We start from the raw sequence: 21,551 nt of genomic DNA on the forward strand, positions 1-21,551 counted from the left end.
AAATGTTATTTGAGGCAGTTCTAGATTTAACTAAGACATCATGAAAAGCTCTATTTGGTTAGATAGGGATAATTGCCATAGATGACATCGCAGAATTCTATGCCCAAATAAAAATTATTAACTGTAGTAATAGCAGTCTTGAGGAAAGGTTTGGAAGCTCCGCCTTGATCCGCATCTTTGTAGCCTTGTGGGAAGGCATTGCGAGCATGCTCAGGCTTACATGCTGAGACTTGCGGGGCTTATCTATGTCCTTGGAAAATTGAGTCAGGATGCAAAAGAACTCTGGAGAGGGTAGAAGATGAGTCGATTCTAGCAAGGTGAAATGTTAAGAAGGCCACTGTAGCCTTATGCTTAGGTTCCAACAGCCAGGACGGCTTTGCGGTCTGTAAGGGAGAGGTCTAAGTGCTCCAGATGACTGTACACGTCACGTAAGTCTGCAGTGCACTTTTTTTGCCACAGGACATTAATAGTATCTTGAGCACATGCATTGTTGAGAAAGGGAGGCTTATAGTTATATTCTCTTTTCCACTCACACACCACTTGAAACATTCCTTTTGCCCTGGACCAAGTTGTGTGTTGGATAAACAACAAATTGGATTGCCTTGTCAAGCTAAAGCCCCCAAACCACCTACATTATTTTCTGTGACTGTTTTCCTGTCTCAATAGCAGTGTTACATATTTGTTAGAGACCATTTGGCCTCCAGAGTCTAAAATATTTCTCTTTGATTGTTTATAGGAAAGGCTCTCCAACCCTTAGTCTACTGAACTAGACCTGGATGATAAGGGTGGCAAAAGAGGAGCAGCAAAAGGAAAATGGAAGGAAAGATTCGGGTGTGACAGTTATTTGAAGGACTGTTATTTGAAAGATAAATTAGACCCTCCGCTGCTTAACAAAATGAAAACACTGGATAAAAGATACGGGAAGGACTTGTTAGTGTAGAGAAAATCATTTTAACTTTGGATTAGGTTGCTTCTGGGAGTAGTGAGTTTTGCTTAGTTTTTGTTAACCAGAAGCTTTAAAAAAGGCCAGATGACTCTTTTACCTAGTCTCATGCATTGGAGTATTAGGTTAGACATTCTTTGAATACTCTTATGGTTTGAGATTTTTGCCTTGGAATGCTTCTCTGAGACCAAGGCTGTGGTCCCCAAGCATTTTTGCAAGGCCTTATAGATTGTAGAGCCAAGCAAGCAAGCCACGCTAGAATTAGTTACTGGGTTCAGGTTTTCTGGTGTGCATCCAAACATCATTCCAATACAAAAAAAAGTACAAGCCTTAATATACACCTTACACCTAGTTAACACCTTTAAAAGTTTGTGTTTTGGTGTTTTTCCTTGGGCATGTGAAAGGTTTTTCATTCTTCCTCCTGTTGATTCACAAGACTGTTTAGAGTTTGTTTTATCAAATGATATATGACCTTAAATACTCAGGTGTGTAAGACTAGAGCACTGAGTGTTGTTTAGGGTTATTGTTTGTTGCCTTGAAATCTCATTAATCTTTCTTGTTATACTTGAGCTCATCAGCTTATTAAATGCCAAATAACTGAATCCTGGAGGATAAACTGGCCTTCCTGCATTTAGTTCTGTATTCTTACATTACTTATTCTACTTTAGAGAAAGTAGAGATTTAGGATTAAAGCTTCAAAATTAAAAAAAAGCTTTCTGCATTGAAATACCATTTGTTAAGGACTTTGTTTTAGATCTAAATGAGAATTATGGAAAGTAGCTGAATGAGACTCATTCAGTAAATACTTGAGTTAAGAACACTATATTTTGTGTACTATATTAGGTATTCATGTAATTCCTTAAAGCATTTTCTTCTGATGTGGACTTAATAACTTCTGTGCTGTGCAGTACATGGTGGACTGGACATGGGTGACTTTCTAGTCTTTCCGGCTTCCTGGCTGCATTGCATGATGCTGGGTGCAGACTTTTGTGAACCAGAGGAGGCCAGGGCTCTCCCGTGTTGTCATTCACAGCCTTCGCAGTTCTTATTGATTCCAGGTCTTCAGGTCTGAAGACTTAAATCAAGCAATCCTGTCAACTTAAGAATCCTTCCTTCTGCAGAAGTCTAATGTAATGCTACCTACTATGCATAAAACTCTGCAGAGTGTTATGCAGGTGAAAGTTGAGAGCCTAGCAAGAGCAGAAAGTTTAGTAAGAACAGTAAGACCAATGTAAGGAGGCGATTGGGAGAGTTGGATGCACCTTCATAGCCTCCAGCTCTGACCATAGCAGCAAACGATATCTCCACCATCCTTTTCTACTACCTATCTCAGGTCTTTTATCAAGTTAGCCCATTTTTGTCAGAATGGGTGAGAGAATTAGAGGAACCTCAGATATGGAGCCTGTTGAATAAACATTTGAGTTATTGACTGATTCTTGGCTAACAGTATTTTAATCATTTTCTATTTATTTATTTTTATTACATCATTTTTTTAAGTCTTGAAACATTGAAAGTATTTCCTGCATATTCACAAAACTTTCAGGAAGAAATTTTGATCTTTAGTTAGGGTTTAAAAAATATTAGATAGTTCAGTGCTTATTACTTATTTTACTTTCATATTAAGCATAAATATAAAACATAGCCAAAACTTTTCAAACATTTGACTAGTCTCATTGCACTTAAATGTCAGATGGGTGAATTAGGTAATACGAGCCCAGATAATACTTTGAACTTCTTGAGTTGGAGAATTATCTCTTACCAGTTTTGTGTCTTCCTCATGTCTAGTTGAATGTCTCTTACATGCCAGATGCTTCTGTGTGTGTGTGTGTGTATGTGAGAGAGAAAGATATTAATAAATTATCAACATGACAACGTTTTACATATTTATATGCAAATAGTTGTTAAAATTTTCTTTGAATTCTTATTTAAATCACTCAATAATTGGGTACAATCCCCACTACACACAACCCTAACCTATTTTTGACTTTTTTTGCTTACTAATGCAATCTGCTTCCATAAGATCATTCCTTTGGTGCTCAAAACACATTTAATGATGATACTAGCTAATACTTATATCTCACTTACTGTGTGTCAGGTACTGTTTTAGGTGTTTAATATATATTATTAACTTATCTAATTATCATATTATTAACTTATCTAATCCTTTGAGGTAGAGTTATCACACTCATTGTACTGGTGAATAAACTGCCCAAGGTTGTACAGGTAGTAAGTATATTAGTAATGATATCAAGGGGGGAAAACAACTAGATTCCTGTAAGTTGAGAGCGGTGAAGGAGGTCAAAAAAAAGTATGTGGGCAGTGTTTGATTATACATAGAATGCATTTTACTGATCCTACATAATAACTGAGAACATATAAGCAATATAAATCAATTCTTCCTTTCTTCCTTCTTCCGTCCCCTCCTCCCTTCCCCCCCACCCCCGCTTGTCTCCTCCCTTCTCCCCTTCCCCCCTCTCTCCCCCTCCTTCCCTCCTCCTTCCTCCTCCTTCCCTCCTTTCTTCCCTTCCATGTTAGGGATCAAACCCAGGGTCTTGTGGACACTGCACAGTGCTCTACCAGTGAGTTATATCTCTAACCCTCAATGTAAATTTCTTTACTAAAACACTGTAATACTATGAAAATTGATTGAGAGGGAAGGATGAGTCAGTATTATCCTGGCAGTTTTGACTCTGGATAAGTATGTATGAATGAAACAAGCACTGTATGATTAGCTCCATGATTTTTAGATTCCTGTGACCCTTCCTTCTTGCCATAAAAATCACTCACTGGGCTATTAATATTGTCATTCCAGTTCTGTTATTCTGATGAGGAGATCCTGTAAATAGATGTGTTTTCCAGGTTATTTTTATACTATTATTTTCATTTGAGAAATATTATCTTACTTGCTAGTATGCAAGTATTAACTGAGAATGTTTGATTTCTTAACAGTACAGTGCTGTGGATACCAACCCACTCTCTCTGTATGTCATGCATCCATTTTGGAATACTATAGTGAAGGTAAGATGACTAATAGGTGTGTACTTTAAGTTTTAAGTGTTTTAACTTATTTTAAGAGTGTTGTTATATAGCTCTCAGTTTAATAAGATATCTAGAAATGCCACTCTTTTCATTTTCCCTGCCCTTTGTCACATACCTTTTGATTTATCTCATTGCTACAATCTAAATTCGTACACACAGTTTATCATTTTTGTAAAATACCTTTTAGATCTTTCCAAAGAATTTCATGTTACAGAATTATATAAAATACCAAGGACAAGATGAAGAAAGAAATGCTCATTTCTATTAACTGGAGATTATAGATCACATTTTAATATATATAATTCCTGCATATGGTCTTTCAGAGTTGTAGCTTATAATAATAATTAGATTTGTATGTTGTGGTATTTATTGGACAGAGATTCATTTAATTATTTTATAATTATTTTGAAAAAAAATAGGTATTCCCTACATGGCTGGCTCCCAATCTGATAACGTTTTCTGGCTTTCTGCTGGTTGTATTCAATTTTCTACTTATGGCGTACTTTGATCCTGACTTTTATGCTTCAGGTGAGAATATTAACTTTAATGTAAAATTTAAAATGTTTGAGTAGAGAAAAATGAAGTGTGGTTAATTATTTTCTGGTTTATTAAGATGCTTATATTTCTGAAAAATTAAGTTGTGTTTTTACATTATTTGTATATATTTCTATTAAGTTCTAGAAATGTAATACCAACTTGCCTATCAAATTTAGATATGCTATTAAAAAGCAAGGAGGTCTTGATAAATAAAGAATAATTAAGCCAAGTGATAGCACAGGCAGAGGCGGGAGGATCATGAGTTTGAAGCCAGCCTGAGCTGCACAGTAAGTCCCTGTCTCAAAATAACAACAACTGAAGAATAATGAGATTTTCATGACAATGGAAATTGAGAATTGTGAAACCAGCTAAAAATAAACATAAGCAAGGTCCACCCTATCTATCAATTAAAAGAATGTCTCTTCCCTTTACCAGTCATAGAAGAAAATCCCCTCTTTTCTAAAAGGGTTGTGACCTCACATTCCCTCTGCTCATTCTGTTCTTCCCTGTAATGACTTTTGGTTTCTTGGTGGGACTCAGGGCTTTGCACTTACATGCAGGTGCTTGCATAGCAGGTACTGTACTCCTTGAGCCACTCCTTTGGTCCATTTTGCTGTATTTTTTTTGGAGATGGGATCTCTGTAACTATTTGCCCAGGCTGGACTCAAACTGTGATCTTCCTGATCTTAGTCTCACAAGTAGCTAGGAGTATAGGCATGGGCAACCAGCACCTGGCTTTTTTTTTTTTTTTTGTCAGTACTGGGGTTTGAACTCAGGGTTTTGTGCTTGCTAGGTGGGCATTCTGCCTCTTGAGTCATGTCTGCAGGCTGGTTTCAAACTTCTGATCCTCCTGCCTCAGTCCCCCAAGTGCTAGGATTGTAGACATGTACCACTGTGCTCAGCTTTTTGGTTTTGTTTTGTTTCTTGGTGGTTCTAGGGCTTGAACTCAGGGCCTCATGCTTGCTAGGCAGGTGCTCTACCACTTGAGCCACTCCACCAACCCCTTGCATTCATTTTCAAAATCCCTCACATATGTTATTTTTCATTCTGTTCTCATAAGTAATTTTCAGTTAAAACACAACCACTCATGGGGCTGGCAGAGTGGCTCAAGTGTTAGGGTGCCTGTCTACCAAGCACGAGGCCCTGCTTTCAAACCCCAGTAGCACCAAAAAATAAATAAATAAAAACCAAATCACTCAGTCTTGAGTTGTAATAGAAGCTCAATACACATACTTACTGTTAATGAGGGGTCTTTGGGTTTTGGTAAAGTTTACTGATAAGTTTTAAAATTTGTTTAGTTCTGCATTCAGAATGTATTGTAAACTACTTTAACCCCTAATCAATAGCATGCAAACTTTTCTCATTGTTGATAACACTGGTAAGAACTATTGAGCTTAGAATGTATTAAAAATCTTCCCTGCTTGCTTTTGCAGCACCAGGCAACAAGCATGTACCTGATTGGGTTTGGATTGTCGTGGGTATCCTCAACTTTGTAGCTTACACCCTAGGTAAGAAATTGGGAAATACTCATTTTAGTCAGTGAATCAGCAAGGATAGCCACCCACTAAATTAACATTTCCTCCTATGCTTAATTCATTTTAACTAGAGTTTATTATTATCCCAGTAATTGATCAATATGGTTTTGAATCTTTCTGTGAAAGGTACTATCAGTCACTGCTGGAAATTACCAGAGTAAGATAGGAGTTGGAAAACTACTAATTGTTACCAAATCTTACCCATTGTCTATTTTCATAAGTAAAGTTTTGCTGGAAACACAGCTACGCTCACCCCTTTATGAATGGTCTGTGGTTGCTTTCCTGCAATAAAGATGTAGTTGAGTAGTTGCATCAGAGACCCAGAGAGAGCATGTTCCACAAAACCCAGAATATTTATTTTCTGTCTCCTAACACAAAAGATTTGCCAACCCTTGGAATATGACATTATTTTTGCTTTAAGTTTGGGAAGTAATACTAATCTAGCAAATCAGTGTGGAATGGTAAGGGAGATTCTGTAATAGAGGACATAGAAGAACAAGTAAGGAAGCATTCTATCCTATTTAGTAGAGGAGTGGTCGGGGAACTCTGCTGTGCTATTCCCATGCTTTCTATTCTGCCAGGAACACTTTTCAGAGAATTATCTGCATAGTTTGTTCAGCATTCTTCAATCTTCCTTTTTTGCTTTGCTTTTCTCCATATAACACATTATCCATTTACTTGCCTGCTTGTTTGTTGTCTGGCTGTTCTAATTAAAATGTAAGTTCCTTGAGGGTGAGCATACTTTGTTCACTGCTATATCCCAGGTGTCTACAACAGTGCCTAACACATAGCAGGCACCTGGTGTATGGTTTTTAAATGAGTATAAATAGCAGACCCAATTTCAAGTTGCTTAGACCTTTTCAAATAAATATGACTTGTTTTCATAAAACCAGTATAACATGATACCTTAAGTGCTGACATGGTAGATGGCCCGAGTTAAAAGAAAGAAGACATCAGTGAAGTCTAGAAGACTTAGGGGAAAACTTAGTTAAAAGTTACATATTTAGAGACTGGAGGTATGGCCCAAGTGTTAGAGTGCTTGCCTAGCAAGTGGGAGGTCCTGAGTTCAAACCCCAGCATGACCAAAAAAAGTTACATTTAGGTAGAGGCTTTTGTACCTATGTTATGAAAAGTAAGCAGGTTTGTTTTTTTTTTTTTTTCCTTTTTGGTGGGACTATGGGGGGGTTTAAACTCAGGGCTTCATGATTGCAAAGCACATACTCTATCACTTGAATCGTACCTCCAGCCTATAAATATACCCAGCTCTTGTTATTTTTGGAGATAGGGGGTCTCTCTATTTGCTGGAGCTGGCCTTTAACTGAAATCCTCCTGATTTCAGTCTCTAAAGCAGCTAGGATTACAGATGTGAGCCACTGGCACCTGGCAATAAGTAGAGTTTTAAATGCTGCCAGTGGATTTGGTTGCCAAGGACTGCTGCAAGGAATATGGCAGAATGAGGGTGGCTTGTGAGCTCTCACTTTGTGTGCGTGCATGTGTGTGTGTGTGTGTGTGTGTGTGTGTGTGTGTGTGTGTGTGTGTGTGGTTTGAACTCAGGACTTGATGTTTTCTGGGCAGGTGCTCTACTGCTTGAGCCACACCTCCAGTTCGGAGCGCTCACTTTTAATAGAACTTCATAAGAACCTTTTAATGTGTGGTACACCTAACCTATTGTTTCAGGTCCATAATTTTCTGGCAAAATTTCTGACCTAACTTGAACTACTTGTGGCAAAACCTGTCTTGAACTAACATGAGTCAGTTTATAATCTTTATTTTTGTTAAGTGTGACTATGCCTATGTTTTGTTATAGAAATATTAACATAGGATACTGTCCTAGCTTCTTTGGGAATGGGGATATCTTTTCCTTTCTTTCCTAATATAATATGCCCCTGAGTTACCTTTTTTTTTTTTAAACGGTATGTATCCATTCCAGGTCATTGAACTTGCTGTGTAGCCCACACTAGTCCTAAACTCCTTATCCTCCTGCCTCCCAAGTGCTGGTATTACAGGCATGTATCACTATGCCTAGTTTTCATTGTTTTTACTCTTGTTATTCCTCTATTCAGATACTTTTAATAGTTCCCTATAGTCCCCAAAACTTTTTAATTGGCTCCTTTTTAGCCTTTTTCTTTTTCTTTTTTTGATACTGCCTACTTCACATACTGGCATCTAGTCACTAAAGTAGTTGCCTTTTCTGAACATGTATTGTGCTTTTTTCGTCTCACTGTTTCTGAGTGTGCATTGTGGTTTTCCATCTTAGTGTTTTTTCCTGCTAGTACTCCCTCCTCCTGAAATGACATACTCCTTTATCTCCTGTCTACTGAAATTCAACTCAGTCCCACTCAGATTTCATCTTGTCTGAAAAGCCATTCTAGAGTATTTTAGGCCAAAGAGAAACCTTTACTTTTCTGGACTTTTAAAAGTTTGTTATATGTGCCTTTAATTATCATGTTTTGTCCTTCTCAATTATAAATGCGCAAAGGGCACAAACTTAGTTTATTCTAAAATTGTTCTGGGTTTTACAGGTTGAGCACCTTCTAATGTACTTTTTTTTTTTTTTTTTTTTTTTGCAGTACTGTGGTTTGAACTCAGGGCTTCACACTTGCCAGGCAGGCACTTTACTACTTGAGCCACTTGCTCCGCCAGCCCTAATGGGCATTTTTAAAAGTACTTCAAATTATGGAAATAGTAGATCTGTAAAGAAATTATTGTAATTCCACAAAGGATGGAGTAGGTGTTGATTGAAACACTTTTTTGCTTGCTTGTTTGTGTTTTGTTGGTATCAGGGTTTGAACTGAGAGCCTCATCCTTGGTAGGAAGACACGCTACTGCTTGAGCCACACCCCCAGCCCCTTGAAATACTTTTGGTTCACAGACCAAGAAATATATAGATGAATTCTGTGGGAGGTTGAGAATTTGTGTCCAGTAGGATAACCCAATGGTAGGCAGATTTGAAATAGCTCAAAGTCTAGCTAGCACTTCTTTCTTAGATATGAAATGATGTCATTCAATGTGATATAATGTATTTTGATTTTTAGATTAAACTTGGAAAAAATACATATTTTATTTCTGAAATCTTTGAATTGTAGGAATCAGATTGGATTTTTATAGAACTGGCTGGGAGCTACAGTTTCCTGGCGCATATGTTGACCTTTTCCTGTGTCATGTGTTTTGTTGCAGATGGTGTGGATGGAAAGCAAGCCCGGAGAACCAATTCTAGCACCCCCTTAGGGGAGCTTTTTGACCATGGCCTGGATAGTTGGTCATGTGTTTACTTTGTTGTAACTGTGTATTCCATCTTTGGACGAGGACCAACTGGTGTCAGTGTTTTTGTTCTTTATCTCCTACTGTGGGTAGTTTTGTTTTCTTTCATCCTATCCCACTGGGAAAAGTATAATACAGGAATTCTTTTCTTGCCATGGGGCTATGACATTAGCCAGGTGGTAAGTATACATTCTGCCTTAAAGTTTTAACATTGCCATAATATCTTTGGAAAGTTTTTGTCTTTATTACCCTTTTTTTGGATTGAACTATGTGCTTTAAAAATGTTGGAAACTGGGGTGGGGGCTGGGGTTGCTGCTTAGTAGTAGAGAGCTTGCCTAGCATGCCCAAGGCTGTGGGTTCAATTCTCAGCATAAAAAAAAGAAAAAATTTTCATTTACTTTTACTTATTTATGGAAGATTTCAAACATACACAAGAATAGAGAGACTATCATACTGAACGCTATGTGTCCTTTACTTAGTTCCAGCAATTATCAATATGCAGCAGTGCAGCTTCCTATATAACTTCTCTCAGTTTTCCCCAGTTATTTTAAAGAAAATGTGATAAATATTTTGCTTTGTATCTCTAAATGATAAGGGTTCCTTTTAAAAAACATAATGGAATTAAATTGGTGTAGAAGACTTGCCACATACCAACTTTAAGCGTATTTCTTGCTTTTACTAAAACTTTTTGGCTACACTTACTACACGTAAAGCACTGTTGGTTCCCTGGTCTTTTCAGCTGTTAATGCCTCCATATGCTTTTGTCTGTGTTTTCCTTCCAGACTATTTCTTTTGTCTACATAGTGACTGCAGTTGTGGGAATTGAGGCCTGGTATGAACCTTTCCTGTTTAATTTCTTATATAGAGACCTATTCACTGCAATGATTATTGGTAAGAAGCTCCATGTTGAAGCCTGTTGTAACCATCACTTTGTTTTCAAAAGCCAGTATTTGACTGTAACAACCCCCTGCCTCTGCCCTCCAGCAAGTGGAACTGAATGCAGGTTTTTGATAGTGTTTATAGTTCTCTTTGGGGATATCTGTAGGCTAACTGTCTGAGTTTAATAGAGTATTAATGGTATGGAAAGAGGCAAAGAGGAAGAGGAATATGGTTGTTGTTTTAGAGGCGCTAGAAGTGGTACAAAGGAACTTTGTAGAAATAAAAGCGTGCATGTAGTCTGTTGCTCTGTTACCTTATCTAAGAAATAATCCTATCTTTTTTCTATTGATGAATCTTGGTGCTAGAATGTAAATTAGGTAAGGCTTAGAAACTGTTAAAACAACAACAAAAAAAAAACTATTAAACACTGACTTCAGAAAAGGAGTGTTTTGGGCTTTTTTCTATAGCTCTGTACTGCACATGTTTTAGAAACTACCCTGTAATCTACCAAATACTCACTTTTTGCTATCTATATCTGCTGTTATTTATTACTTTAAGAAAGCTGTTTTTGTTGTTGTTATTTTGTTTTTTCTCATGCCATGTAGTGAATCTTTTAGACTTGTTTGTTGCCTTTGCTTGGGCTGATCTTGAACTCATAGTTCTGCTCCCACCTCCTGAGTATCTGGAATTACAGCAAGCACCTCAACCCTGGTTATGTAGGGAATCTGTCGATTTAAGCAGTGTGTTCTATGACAGATTTATTGCATTTTGCATTTATTTTTTATGTTATTTATTTATTTATTTTTTTTGTGGTTCTGGGAATGGAACTCAGGTCCTCATACATATGCTAGGGAACTGCTCTACCACTTGAGGCATGCCCCTCAGCTCTTTTTTTTTTTTTTTTTTTTTTAAATAAGGTCTTGTGGCTAGTTTTGTCCAGGGTGGCTTCTCCTGCCTCTGCTTCCTGAGTACCTAAGATTGCAGGTGTGTGCTTTTGCACCTGTCTTAAATGTTAATTCAAAGATAAGCCATAAAAATATGTCTGATATATGGGACATAATTTTGAAGTAGCTATGTACTTTAATACACATATTCTTTGTAACTTACACATTTATCTGAATTCTTTGAAGTAAGACTTGTTTCTGTACAAATAAATGAAGCAGCTTTCCTAATGCTACATTCAAGTAGAGAGAGGAACTAAGAGCCTATGCCAGTTAGTTTCTGCTGACAAACTTGGTGTGTCTGAGGTAGTGGGGTGGACCAGAGTCTCAGAGTAAGGGGAGGGATGATGCAAGTTTGGTAATAGGAGGAGTGGCTTCTGTTTACCATTGTGGAAGATTGTCTTCTTTGGGAGCAGCAGGTTGTTTACCATGTTAGAAGGATTCACTTTACTACTTTTTTACCCTGATTACTACGAAAAAACAATTGAACATCTATATTCTTTGTATTCTTAATTTTCTCTCTGTTTTTGGTGGCACTTGGTGTTTGTTAGGCAGGCACTCTACCACTTGAGCCATACACCAGCATTTTTTTTTTTTAATTTTATTTTGAGACATGGCCTCTCAATGTATGCCAGGCTAACCTTGAATTTGCAATCCCCCTGCCTCAGCCTCCTGAGTGCTGGGATTACAGGCGTGCCACACCACACCCAGCCATAGTCTTTTAGTTTTATGTAATAAGTCTTTATGTTTCAGCTGTACCATTGCTGTCTCATCCCTGGGTTATTTTATAATATACAATCTGTTATATTTACCCACATTCTTGTAATTTTGCTGTACTTCATTCCTTTCTGTATCTCTGACTTACTGCATGGTATTCTTTCCCCAAAACTGTAAGATCTCTACCTTTATCCTCTGTTTCATCAAGTTACTGGCAGTCTCTTGTTTGCTTATACAGCTTAGCGGCCAGCGAAGGATTTGGGCAGAGTTTAGACTCAGATTTTGACTCTCAGTCCTTTCCTCCCTCTTTCTCTTCTAAAAGTACCCTCCCTTTTAATGGGTGGCCCCATGTTCTAAATTCTATTATCTTCCCCCACCAGCTGGTAAGGAAGCCTGTGACTTTCTGTCTTCTGGGCTGCTGTGGGGTTGGAGGATGAGGGCTGGCAAGCTTCAAACTTAGAGTTGCCATTAGTGTTTCAAGTGTGACTGCTTCTCACATTTTTGCCTGCCTTTGACTATTTTCTAGTGCCTCAAGTAGTTGTTTTCAAAATTTTGTCTATTTTTTTAAGTACTTGTGAGAAGAATTTCCCTGCTTTCTGCCACAGACATCCTCCTTTCCTTAGATTATTTTAAAGCAAATTTTAGGTACCATTTCACTCATCTATAAATACCTAATTGTATATCTCTAAACGACATAGATTTAAAACATAATTATAATGTCACACCAGAAAAACTAATGTTCAGATCCCACAGTTATCTCATATATCCTTCACAATTGACCTGTTTTTGTAGTCACCAAGTGGGATATGCACATTACATTTGGTTATGTCTTTGAAGTCTCTGGATTAATATAAATTTTCCTTTTTTTTTTTCTTTGCAATTTATTCGTTGAAGAAAGCGGGTCGTTTGGCCTATGAAGTTCGTACTTTCTGCATTTTCTTGGTTGCATTCTTACTGTGTCATTCAACATATTTCATTGTACCTCATTTTTCCTGTAAACTAATAGTTAAATAAGTAGGCTTGGCTAGACACTCATCTGGTTTGGGGAGGAGTACTACTCGGCAGTGATACTTTAATAGTTGTCTCTCTGTGATGGTAATAGTGATCAGGTATTTTAAATCAGTTCTACCTACTACAAAAAAAGGTGGCATCTGTCTTCACCTAATAGTATTCACAGACATTGATGCTCATTGTTGAGGAATCTATTCAGCAGATATCTAGGGAACTAAAATTTGTTGTTTGGTTTTATGATAAAAACCTCATAAATTCATGCTGATATGTTACCACTCTTTGGTATGCCTCCAGTGTCAATGTGTACATTTACAGCTGGACTCTGACACTTGGAGAGAGTACATAACTGCTCACATGCTGGAAGCTCATTGTTGAGCTTTAAGATGCTCAGGTGTAATCCCAGCACTGGGGAGACTGAGGCGGGAGGATTGTGCGTTCCAGGCCAGAATGGGCTTCATAGTAAGTTTGAGGCCAGTGTAAGCTACCCGGCATGATTCTGTCTCCAAACGGGCGAGGTAGGAGAGGGGTTGAGAGATTGGGGTGAGGGGGAGAAAAGAGAGGGTGGAAGATTCTCTGAAGCAGAGTGGAGTGTTTGGTTGGAATGTGCAGGAGGACGCAAGGATGGATGGTAGGAACATTGGAGATCGGAATCACAAAGGTAGAGAAAGGGAAGAATTGCAGTGAGTGGATCTTGTCAGCTAAGTCATGTGACTTAGAAGTCAGGAATGAATGCTAAATTTGATCATTAGGAAACTTGGTAACTTGAGTGTAATTTCTGCAGAGTAGGGAGCAGAATGAATAAAACAATGCTGAGAAATAAAAGTCATAGAAAAGTTTGGCAAATGATAGGAAATGGCAGAGTAAGATAGGGCAGTAGAATCAACGATAGGGTTTCTTTGGAAGGCCATCCTGTTTTTTAGGTTTGAAAGGAAAGACCCATGGTGTGAGTAGGATGGGGAAGAAAGACACTGAAAATTCTAGGGAGATTTAAAAATAAATACAAACAGGAAGTAGTGGGATCCATTTATTGTCCCCTGCTTCTAGTTGCTCATACTTATTTCACAATTTACTGTGTGCCAGGCACTGTTCCATGTGTCTTTACATGTAATAATTCATTCAGTTCTCAAAACCCTATGTGGTTAGTACTGTCATTTCTATTTTATTATATAAATGAGGAAAGTTTGACTTCCCTAAAGTCACCTGGTTATGTGACCAGTTGATGGTCCAACCAAAACTGAGGCTCAGATTGACTCTGAGTCTATGCTCTGACTCACTAAACTGTACTGCCACTCTTACTTTAAATGCTGTTTAGACATGTATTTAGTTTTATTACAGAAAAAAACTTGAGTGTGAAAATTACTGGGTCTAAAAACATTGGGTATTTTGTGTGGATTCATTTATTATAGTCACTCTTGAATGACTCATGATAATTTAAATATTCTCCCTTTTAGGTTGTGCATTATGTGTGACTCTTCCAATGAGTTTATTAAACTTTTTCAGGTAAGTGTTTTATTTATTCAGATGGGCAAGAAATATGGAAATCTTTAGTAATTGTTATTTACCTGCATGTAAGGATCTATTTACCTTTTGCAATCTGGACAATGTGAACAGGTCGTGAAGCCTGTATTTTGAATTTAGAATGAAGTTGAGATAATTTAGGTTATTTGTGGTGGTTTATGTGGTCAAATAAGTAGCAAAAGAGTACTAATTCTTTTGTTGTGGTTTTGGGTTCACCAATCTTCTGATTTGTCACTTTTGTGAGTCAATCTGCCTAGAAAGAAGGAATATTTTCCTGTTGGATATTGATGGGTTTATATTCTGTTTTATAAATTTATTATCTGTAAGTGTAGTTAACAAGATCATAAAGTTTCTGAATGTGTGTAGGTTAGGACTGAACTGGATTTATGCTGATTCTTCTCAGAAGGCAGTTGCATAGAAGCACCTGCCTTTGGGGGAAGGGTTTCGGAGGTGAGGCAGAGGTAGAGTTTCATTTCTCTGATCTGTACATTTCCCACCTTTGCTGAGCCACACTGTACTTTCTCATTGTGTTCTGAATGTACTTTGCTCTTTCCCTCTTCAGTACTTTTGCTTCAGCTGTTTCTTCTGCTACTGTTTCTTCTAGTTGAAAAACTTTTTAGGATTTCTCATTTTATCATTTAGCTCTCAGACCTGTCTCACAGAATCTTACCAATGTCCAACCAACTTCTATAAGTCTTCCCTATTTATTGTAGCTGGTGGTCATTTATGAAAGTCATAAAATGCAAAGCTCTGAGGGCTGGAGAGATCATTGGAATCATTTTCTTCTCATAATGCTGAGGCTCCGACTGGGCAGCATATTGTCCAATGTCATGTGATGAATGATGGGATCAAGACTAGAATTTGGGGCTCTGTGAGAAAAGCAGGCATATTTCCTGTGTGTTTAGAGACATCAGTATGTCACATTGGTGTTGTGACTTCAGGGTTTTTGTGTGAGATACATCTCATTCTAAGTTCTCTATCAGTTTGTATCAAAGTAGCACTGTGAAGTACCCTGCTGATAGTTTATGTTCATTTTATTTCCCCTACTAGAGTATTTCATAGAACAAAGACCAATTTGTATTTGTTTTTACATTTTTGACACAGCAGTTAATTGGTTTAAAGAGAAAAAAAGAGACCAAGTGTCAGAAGACTTCAGTTCTAATCCTGACCCTGCCAGGTAGCAAGTTATATAAATTAAGAGTCTCTCAGGCTGGAGGTTTGGCTCAAGTGGTAGAGTGCCTGCCTAGCAAGTTCAGGCCCTGAGTTTAAATCCGAATACCACAAAAAAGAAAAAGAGTCACTTATCCTTATTTAACCTATCTGTAAAGTGGTATAAATCATGTTGGTTCTATTCTGTAAAATAAGAATAAATGTAAAAGTACTTTGGAAATGAGAACGTGCTATGTAACTATACAGTCAGTATAAGTTTTATATGTAATAATGTTCTTTATATTTTTTTTTCCCAGAAGCTATAAAAATAACACCTTGAAACACAATTCAGTCTATGAAGCTATGGTTCCCTTCTTTTCTCCATGTTTGCTCTTCATCTTGTCTACAGTGTGGATTCTCCAGTCACCTTCAGATATTTTAGAGATACATCCTAGAGTATTCTACTTTATGGTTGGAACAGCCTTTGCCAACAGCACAGTAAGATTTTCTTCCTTTTAAAAATCATAATATATGAACTGGAGATGTGGCTCAAATGGTAGAGTGCCTGCTTTGCAAGTGCAAAGCTCTGCATTCAAACCCCATTCCCACCCTTCCAAAATATAAATAAATAAATAAAAATCCTAATGTGGCGAGGGCATGGCTCAAGTGCTAAAGCACCTGCCTAGCAGCCTGAGACCCTCATGTCAAATCCAAGTTACTGGGGGAAAAAGTCATATATTAGGAATATATGTCAATTTGATAGTTTGATGACTTGTATAGTTATTAGGATAAGCAGATTTTAATTTAAAGATATTTCGAGTCAGAAATTTGAATAGTTAATAACCTCACAGACAAAACATGCTGCAAATAGTTTTTTTTTGTCCTTTGAAACCAGTAGGATTTGGAGACTGGTATTTGCAGGTTTTTGTAAGTTTTTCATTTGTAACATAGCCAATGAGCTTATTTTCATGTCTGTAATATTTGTTTAATACCTCAAGTTCTACTGATTTTTATAGGGCTAAACAATCTTAAAACTCCAATGTATTATGTAAAAAGTTATTTCTGAAAGAATGAAACTACATGTGAGTAAGGTAGTGAAAACAAAGGGAACCAAAGACACTTTGAGGGTTTATTGTGGATATATCATTGAATTGGAAGTAGTGCTTCCTCTTCATAGTCTGGAAAAAGTTTAGTTTGTGTAGTGCAGGAGGCTATTTTGAAATATTTTTTCACATATCATAGAATCTTAAAATTGAGAGAAATTTCTTTATCTAAACTATTTTTACCCAATGGAGGAATGCCTTCTATGGCGTCCTTATTAAATTTTCTCCCAGATTCTTCTGATGCACATTCTGAGGATCTGTGAATTTGGGGGTGAGGCCAGGTCTATGTGGGTTTCTAAGCAGTTGAGAACTACTGAACTTAGATCATGTAAATGTGTTGACTCAAGCTCTTGAATGCTTTTAAGTGTTGGTGTGATTAGTTTTAGAAGTGCTTTGCTAATTAAATTTTTTTTTCTCCCTCTTTTCTCCATCTCTTTTTTTCTTTATTTCCTTCCTTTCTTCAAGTGTCAGCTGATTGTGTGTCAAATGAGCAGCACACGATGCCCAACTTTGAATTGGTTGTTGGTTCCTCTCTTCTTGGTTGTCATGGCAGTGAACTTAGGCGTGGCCTCCTACCTTGAGAGTGTTCTCCTCTATACGTTAACAGCTGTCTTCACTGTGGCCCACATCCATTACGGAGTGCAAGTGGTGAGTAATTGAGAGGAAAACTGGTTCCATGTATTTCATATAAATAATAGAAAGGAGACAGTGGAAAACTTCAAAAGAAAGTTCCTTAATACAGTAGCTGGAAGAATTTAGGCGTAGTCCCTGAATTTTAGATAATATCCAGGTATGTAATTTTAGATATTTCTAATAGCTATGTCATAGTAACTATGAATGATTTTAAATCTGGATAATTACTTTGGTGCATTCTCATTTTAAGAAGGTATGTATGTGAGCCATTTTCTTTTGAGTAGAATTGTAAACTGTTCTGTGCTCTTAATTATATGGGAAACAGATAATCCCATCTGTTACCATTTCTCACTTGGTTTTTAGCCATAGGGACATTTTTATTGCTCATTAACATAATTTGAAAAAAAAATGGTTTTGTAGCACTTATTCTTTCCCATGTCCAATGAGGTAAGAGGTTAAGAGTGTCACATTAGAGGAAGGTATTACATTGTTTAAGGTTTTACCTCATAGCAGAAATAATAAATACAGAGGCAATGAAGAAGATTGCTGTTAGAAGTGTCTTTGCAAACCTTAACATTCTCTTTTAAAATGAGAGTAGTTTCAAGATGAATGACAGACATACTAGCATCAAAGCCATTAGCTTCTGTTTATTCCCTCCTACTTTAACATGTTTTTAAATTGTTTTTACATATTTTAGCATGGGCTCATAAATATGATTTTTAATTGCTACACAGTATTTCATCAAGATTATTTATTACCCAATTTACTAATTGTAACCCAGTTACTTTAATACTCTAGTGATTTAATTTTCACCATTATAAATAATGTTGGTGTAAAACTGGAATAATTATATTTTCTTTCATCTGTTTTATCCAGAGGACAATTTCATAAGAATGGAGTTAGGTAAAAGGTTATTCACATTTCATGGTTCCAATTTTTGTATGATTGTTTTTAGAAAGAATCCTGCTGTGTATCAGTTTAAGAAACAAAATGTTTTCTTTTTTAAAATTTTTTTGGTGATACTGGGGTTTGAACTCAGGGCCTCATGCTTGTTAGGCTCTACCCCCTTGAGCCACTCCACCAGCCCTTTTTTGTGATTGGTGTTTTTGAGATAGGGTCCCTCAAACTATTTGCCTGGGCTGGCCTCAAACCATGATCCTCCTGATGTCTGCCTCCTGGGAACAAGGATTATAGGTATGAGCAACCAGTACCTGGCAGAGTGTCTTCACTTCTATATAATCGCACACATTTTTAAATGGAGGACAGCTGTGATGCTAGGTAACAATTTTATACCCTTGTTCCTACCTATTATTGCTTATACTCTCTCTTCAACAAAATTAGAGATAAGGGCAAAATAGTTTCTGTTGGTTATTGAGGGTATGTGGGGGAGAGGGAGGGGGCGGAGTGGGTGGGAAGGGAGGGGGTAGGGGGTGGGGATAGGGGGGAGAAATGACCCAAGCCTTGTATGCACATATGAATAATAAAACAATAAAGAAAAAAAAAAAAAAGAAGATGGTGCTAAGCTACATGGGGAGGATGGAGCCTGAAGAAAAAAACCAAAAACAATTTTATACCTTGAATGTGTTACTGAACATGGGCTTCCTTCCTTTAATATTTATCCCCAAAGTAGTCTTCATTCATTAGGGGAAAAAAATACAGTAAGCCCACCTTATTCATGGATTTGCTACATGTGGTTTTGACCAAGCACATGAAAAAATACTAATAAATTTTAAAATTCTGCACAAGCATTATGCAGCTCAGTTGATGTGGAGAAGCTCTGGCCAGTCCCACATTGTTATTGTCAGTTGTGTTTAAATTGTTGAGTGTTTAAATTGCTGAGTGTTTCCTTACCCTTCATTTTGTGCAAATATACCTTCCCAAAAGCAAATGGTGCCCAAAAAGCAAAGTAAAAGTTAATGTGCTTAATTTAAGTAATAAAATGAGAATGTTAGATTTGTTGAGAGGCAGGCATGTCTTTAGCAGAAGTTAGGGAGCATTATGAGATAAAAATGAATCAAGCACCTGCAGTACAGTACTGAACTCTGTGAAACCTGAGCTTTCACGGCTTTTCCTCAATAGCAGTCTCTGTGGAACCATATATTCGAAGATATATCCAGGGTCTACTGTAGATGAAATTGTTATGTGTGAAAAAACCCTGCTAAATCTGATGAATTGCCATAAGACATAATTATGTGTTTATTTGTACAGATTTAACATAGTCTTTCTTCTAACACTCTTGGGCCCTTATCTTGATATTTCATCAGTCATGTATGACGTAGGACACAGTTGCCAATGTCTTTTGTAATTGTTTTAACCCTTAGAAGCATATCTTTAGAACACCATATATGTACCAGACCAAAACACGTTTTACTTTAAATTCCTAAGATAGTGCCAGTTCTTTGTTAAAAATCTGGAAAATAAACAATTTAACTGATAGAAGTTCTAGGAGCATCTTTCTTGTCTGTCTTTGTGCTCTTTTATGACTTAAGCAACTTAACCAAAAGTAAACCTTACCAAAAGGTAGAACTTGCTAGACCACAGAAAACATTGCCTTGACTTACTAAAATATAAATCATTAAGTATCAAATAAATGACATCCTAACTGGTACAAACTAATCTACCCATTAGGGTAGCTAAGTCTACCCGTTAGGGATACCCTAACCAATGGCCTCTCCAAATTCACAGTTCCAGTTTTGACAAGCTGACTAATTGAGTCTAACTACAAATGTAATCATTTGATTTACTAGATATTAAAGGTGAAGTAATCCTATGGTTTTCAGTAGATTTGGATATGAAATTGTCTAGAAAGAGCTCTAGAAAGATTAGATTTTGGAGGTAAGCAGACTTGGGTTCAAGTCTTAATTCTCACAGGATAGTTCTACCACTCCCATTTAGCCACCTGGCCAACAGAAATCACAATTTGTGTCTGTAAATTGTGGTTTGCAGTGGGTGAATTCTGTGTGCTTTTGAAAAATAATTAGATAGAAGTTTGTTACCATCTAATGTTCTGATTTTCCATAGGTGAAGCAGCTGAGCAGCCATTTTCAGATTTACCCCTTCTCATTGAGGAAACCAAACTCAGATTGACTAGGAATGGAAGAAAAGAGTATTGGCCTGTACTCTTCAGAAAGAAGTACTGTAAATAGATGCTTGTAAATATTTCATCCATCACCATTGAACTAAACTGATCTGTTGGGCAGACATGGGATCTCAGTGTGTGTAGTACTTGGACAGCAGGAATGAACATGATCTGAACTTGTGGAACTTTGGACCTTCCAACTTCCAGCTTATTTTATTTTATTTTTTATAAAACCATGTGGCATTATGGTTAAGTGTAACATACATTAGACCAGCAAAGTGTTTCTAGTGATTTTAGCATCATGAGTCCAGAATGTTTTGACTCATAGAGTCAAAGATACGTTGAGTTAAAGATACGTTGTTTCTGTTTTTAAAATCCCCAGATTGGTTTAGGAACACAGATAACATTCAGAAAAACACAGTATGTTTTCAAATTTGGTATTTTCTAATAGGTCTTTAGCTATGGAAATTATCAATAGCCCAAATCTAATATAGAGAAAATATAAAAACAAGTCACGTTCAGCCAGAGCTGCCAATGATTACAGAACAATATGCAATTGCCAAATCCTGGTTCCTCTTTCCCATGGAAATGCCCTTTGTCCTCACATATGAGAGAGATTCTCTAGTATTCTGGCTCTTTATTATTGAATAGATCTTGATAAATGGTTTACTTTTTTTTAAAAGAGAAATAGTCTGTTGATACTTAGTAGAGAATGGGTTGTAATTATAGCTCATCCATTAGCACAATTCATTGTTTAAATGTGGCATTTTCCCCTCAGCTGAGGGTTGCTGGGGTTTGGTACCTGTGAGCTATGATTGTAAGAATGTGTGTTAGTCCTAGGCTTGCGATAATACTTGTGAGGAATGCAGATAGAGTACCTCCTAAGAGGAAATGTAAATTGGAGTTAGGAATTTCATTACTGAAATTCATTTTCTGATTCAGTTTGTCCATTTGTCCTTTCTTGCTTTCTCTGTTCTCCCTTTTGGGGATGAGGTGCTAGTTTCGTTTTTTAATTTCATGCAGAATAAAGTGGAGAGAAATTTCTCCAATTTAATAATTTCTCCACTTGAAGGAAGCTTTTGATATACATGCCTTACTGATTTCTCATTCCCTTAATGTGGCTTGGAATAATTTTTGAGGTTTGCTGGCAATATAAAAATCCCTTTAACTTTATTGTGGTTGTTTTATGAATCACATTTTTTTCAT

General features: G+C 37.0%; 1 protein-coding gene across 1 annotated transcript in view; it reads left to right on the forward strand.

Annotated features, from left to right (window-relative positions):
* Selenoi (selenoprotein I) overlaps window positions 1–21,406 on the forward strand; it is a 35,011-nt gene extending 13,605 nt beyond the window's left edge. Inside the window, exons 2-10 of the mRNA XM_020183631.2 lie at window positions 3,893–3,961; window positions 4,402–4,510; window positions 5,953–6,027; window positions 9,232–9,494; window positions 10,098–10,206; window positions 14,315–14,363; window positions 15,848–16,028; window positions 17,099–17,281; window positions 20,288–21,406. Coding sequence (XP_020039220.1) covers window positions 3,893–3,961; window positions 4,402–4,510; window positions 5,953–6,027; window positions 9,232–9,494; window positions 10,098–10,206; window positions 14,315–14,363; window positions 15,848–16,028; window positions 17,099–17,281; window positions 20,288–20,422 — 1,173 coding nt within the window. The 3' untranslated portion in view covers window positions 20,423–21,406. The remainder of the gene's footprint in view (window positions 1–3,892; window positions 3,962–4,401; window positions 4,511–5,952; window positions 6,028–9,231; window positions 9,495–10,097; window positions 10,207–14,314; window positions 14,364–15,847; window positions 16,029–17,098; window positions 17,282–20,287) is intronic.
* Window positions 21,407–21,551: the final 145 nt, after the last annotated feature.

This window comes from Castor canadensis, chromosome 12, assembly GCF_047511655.1.
Source record: "Castor canadensis chromosome 12, mCasCan1.hap1v2, whole genome shotgun sequence".
NCBI lineage: Eukaryota > Metazoa > Chordata > Mammalia > Rodentia > Castoridae > Castor > Castor canadensis.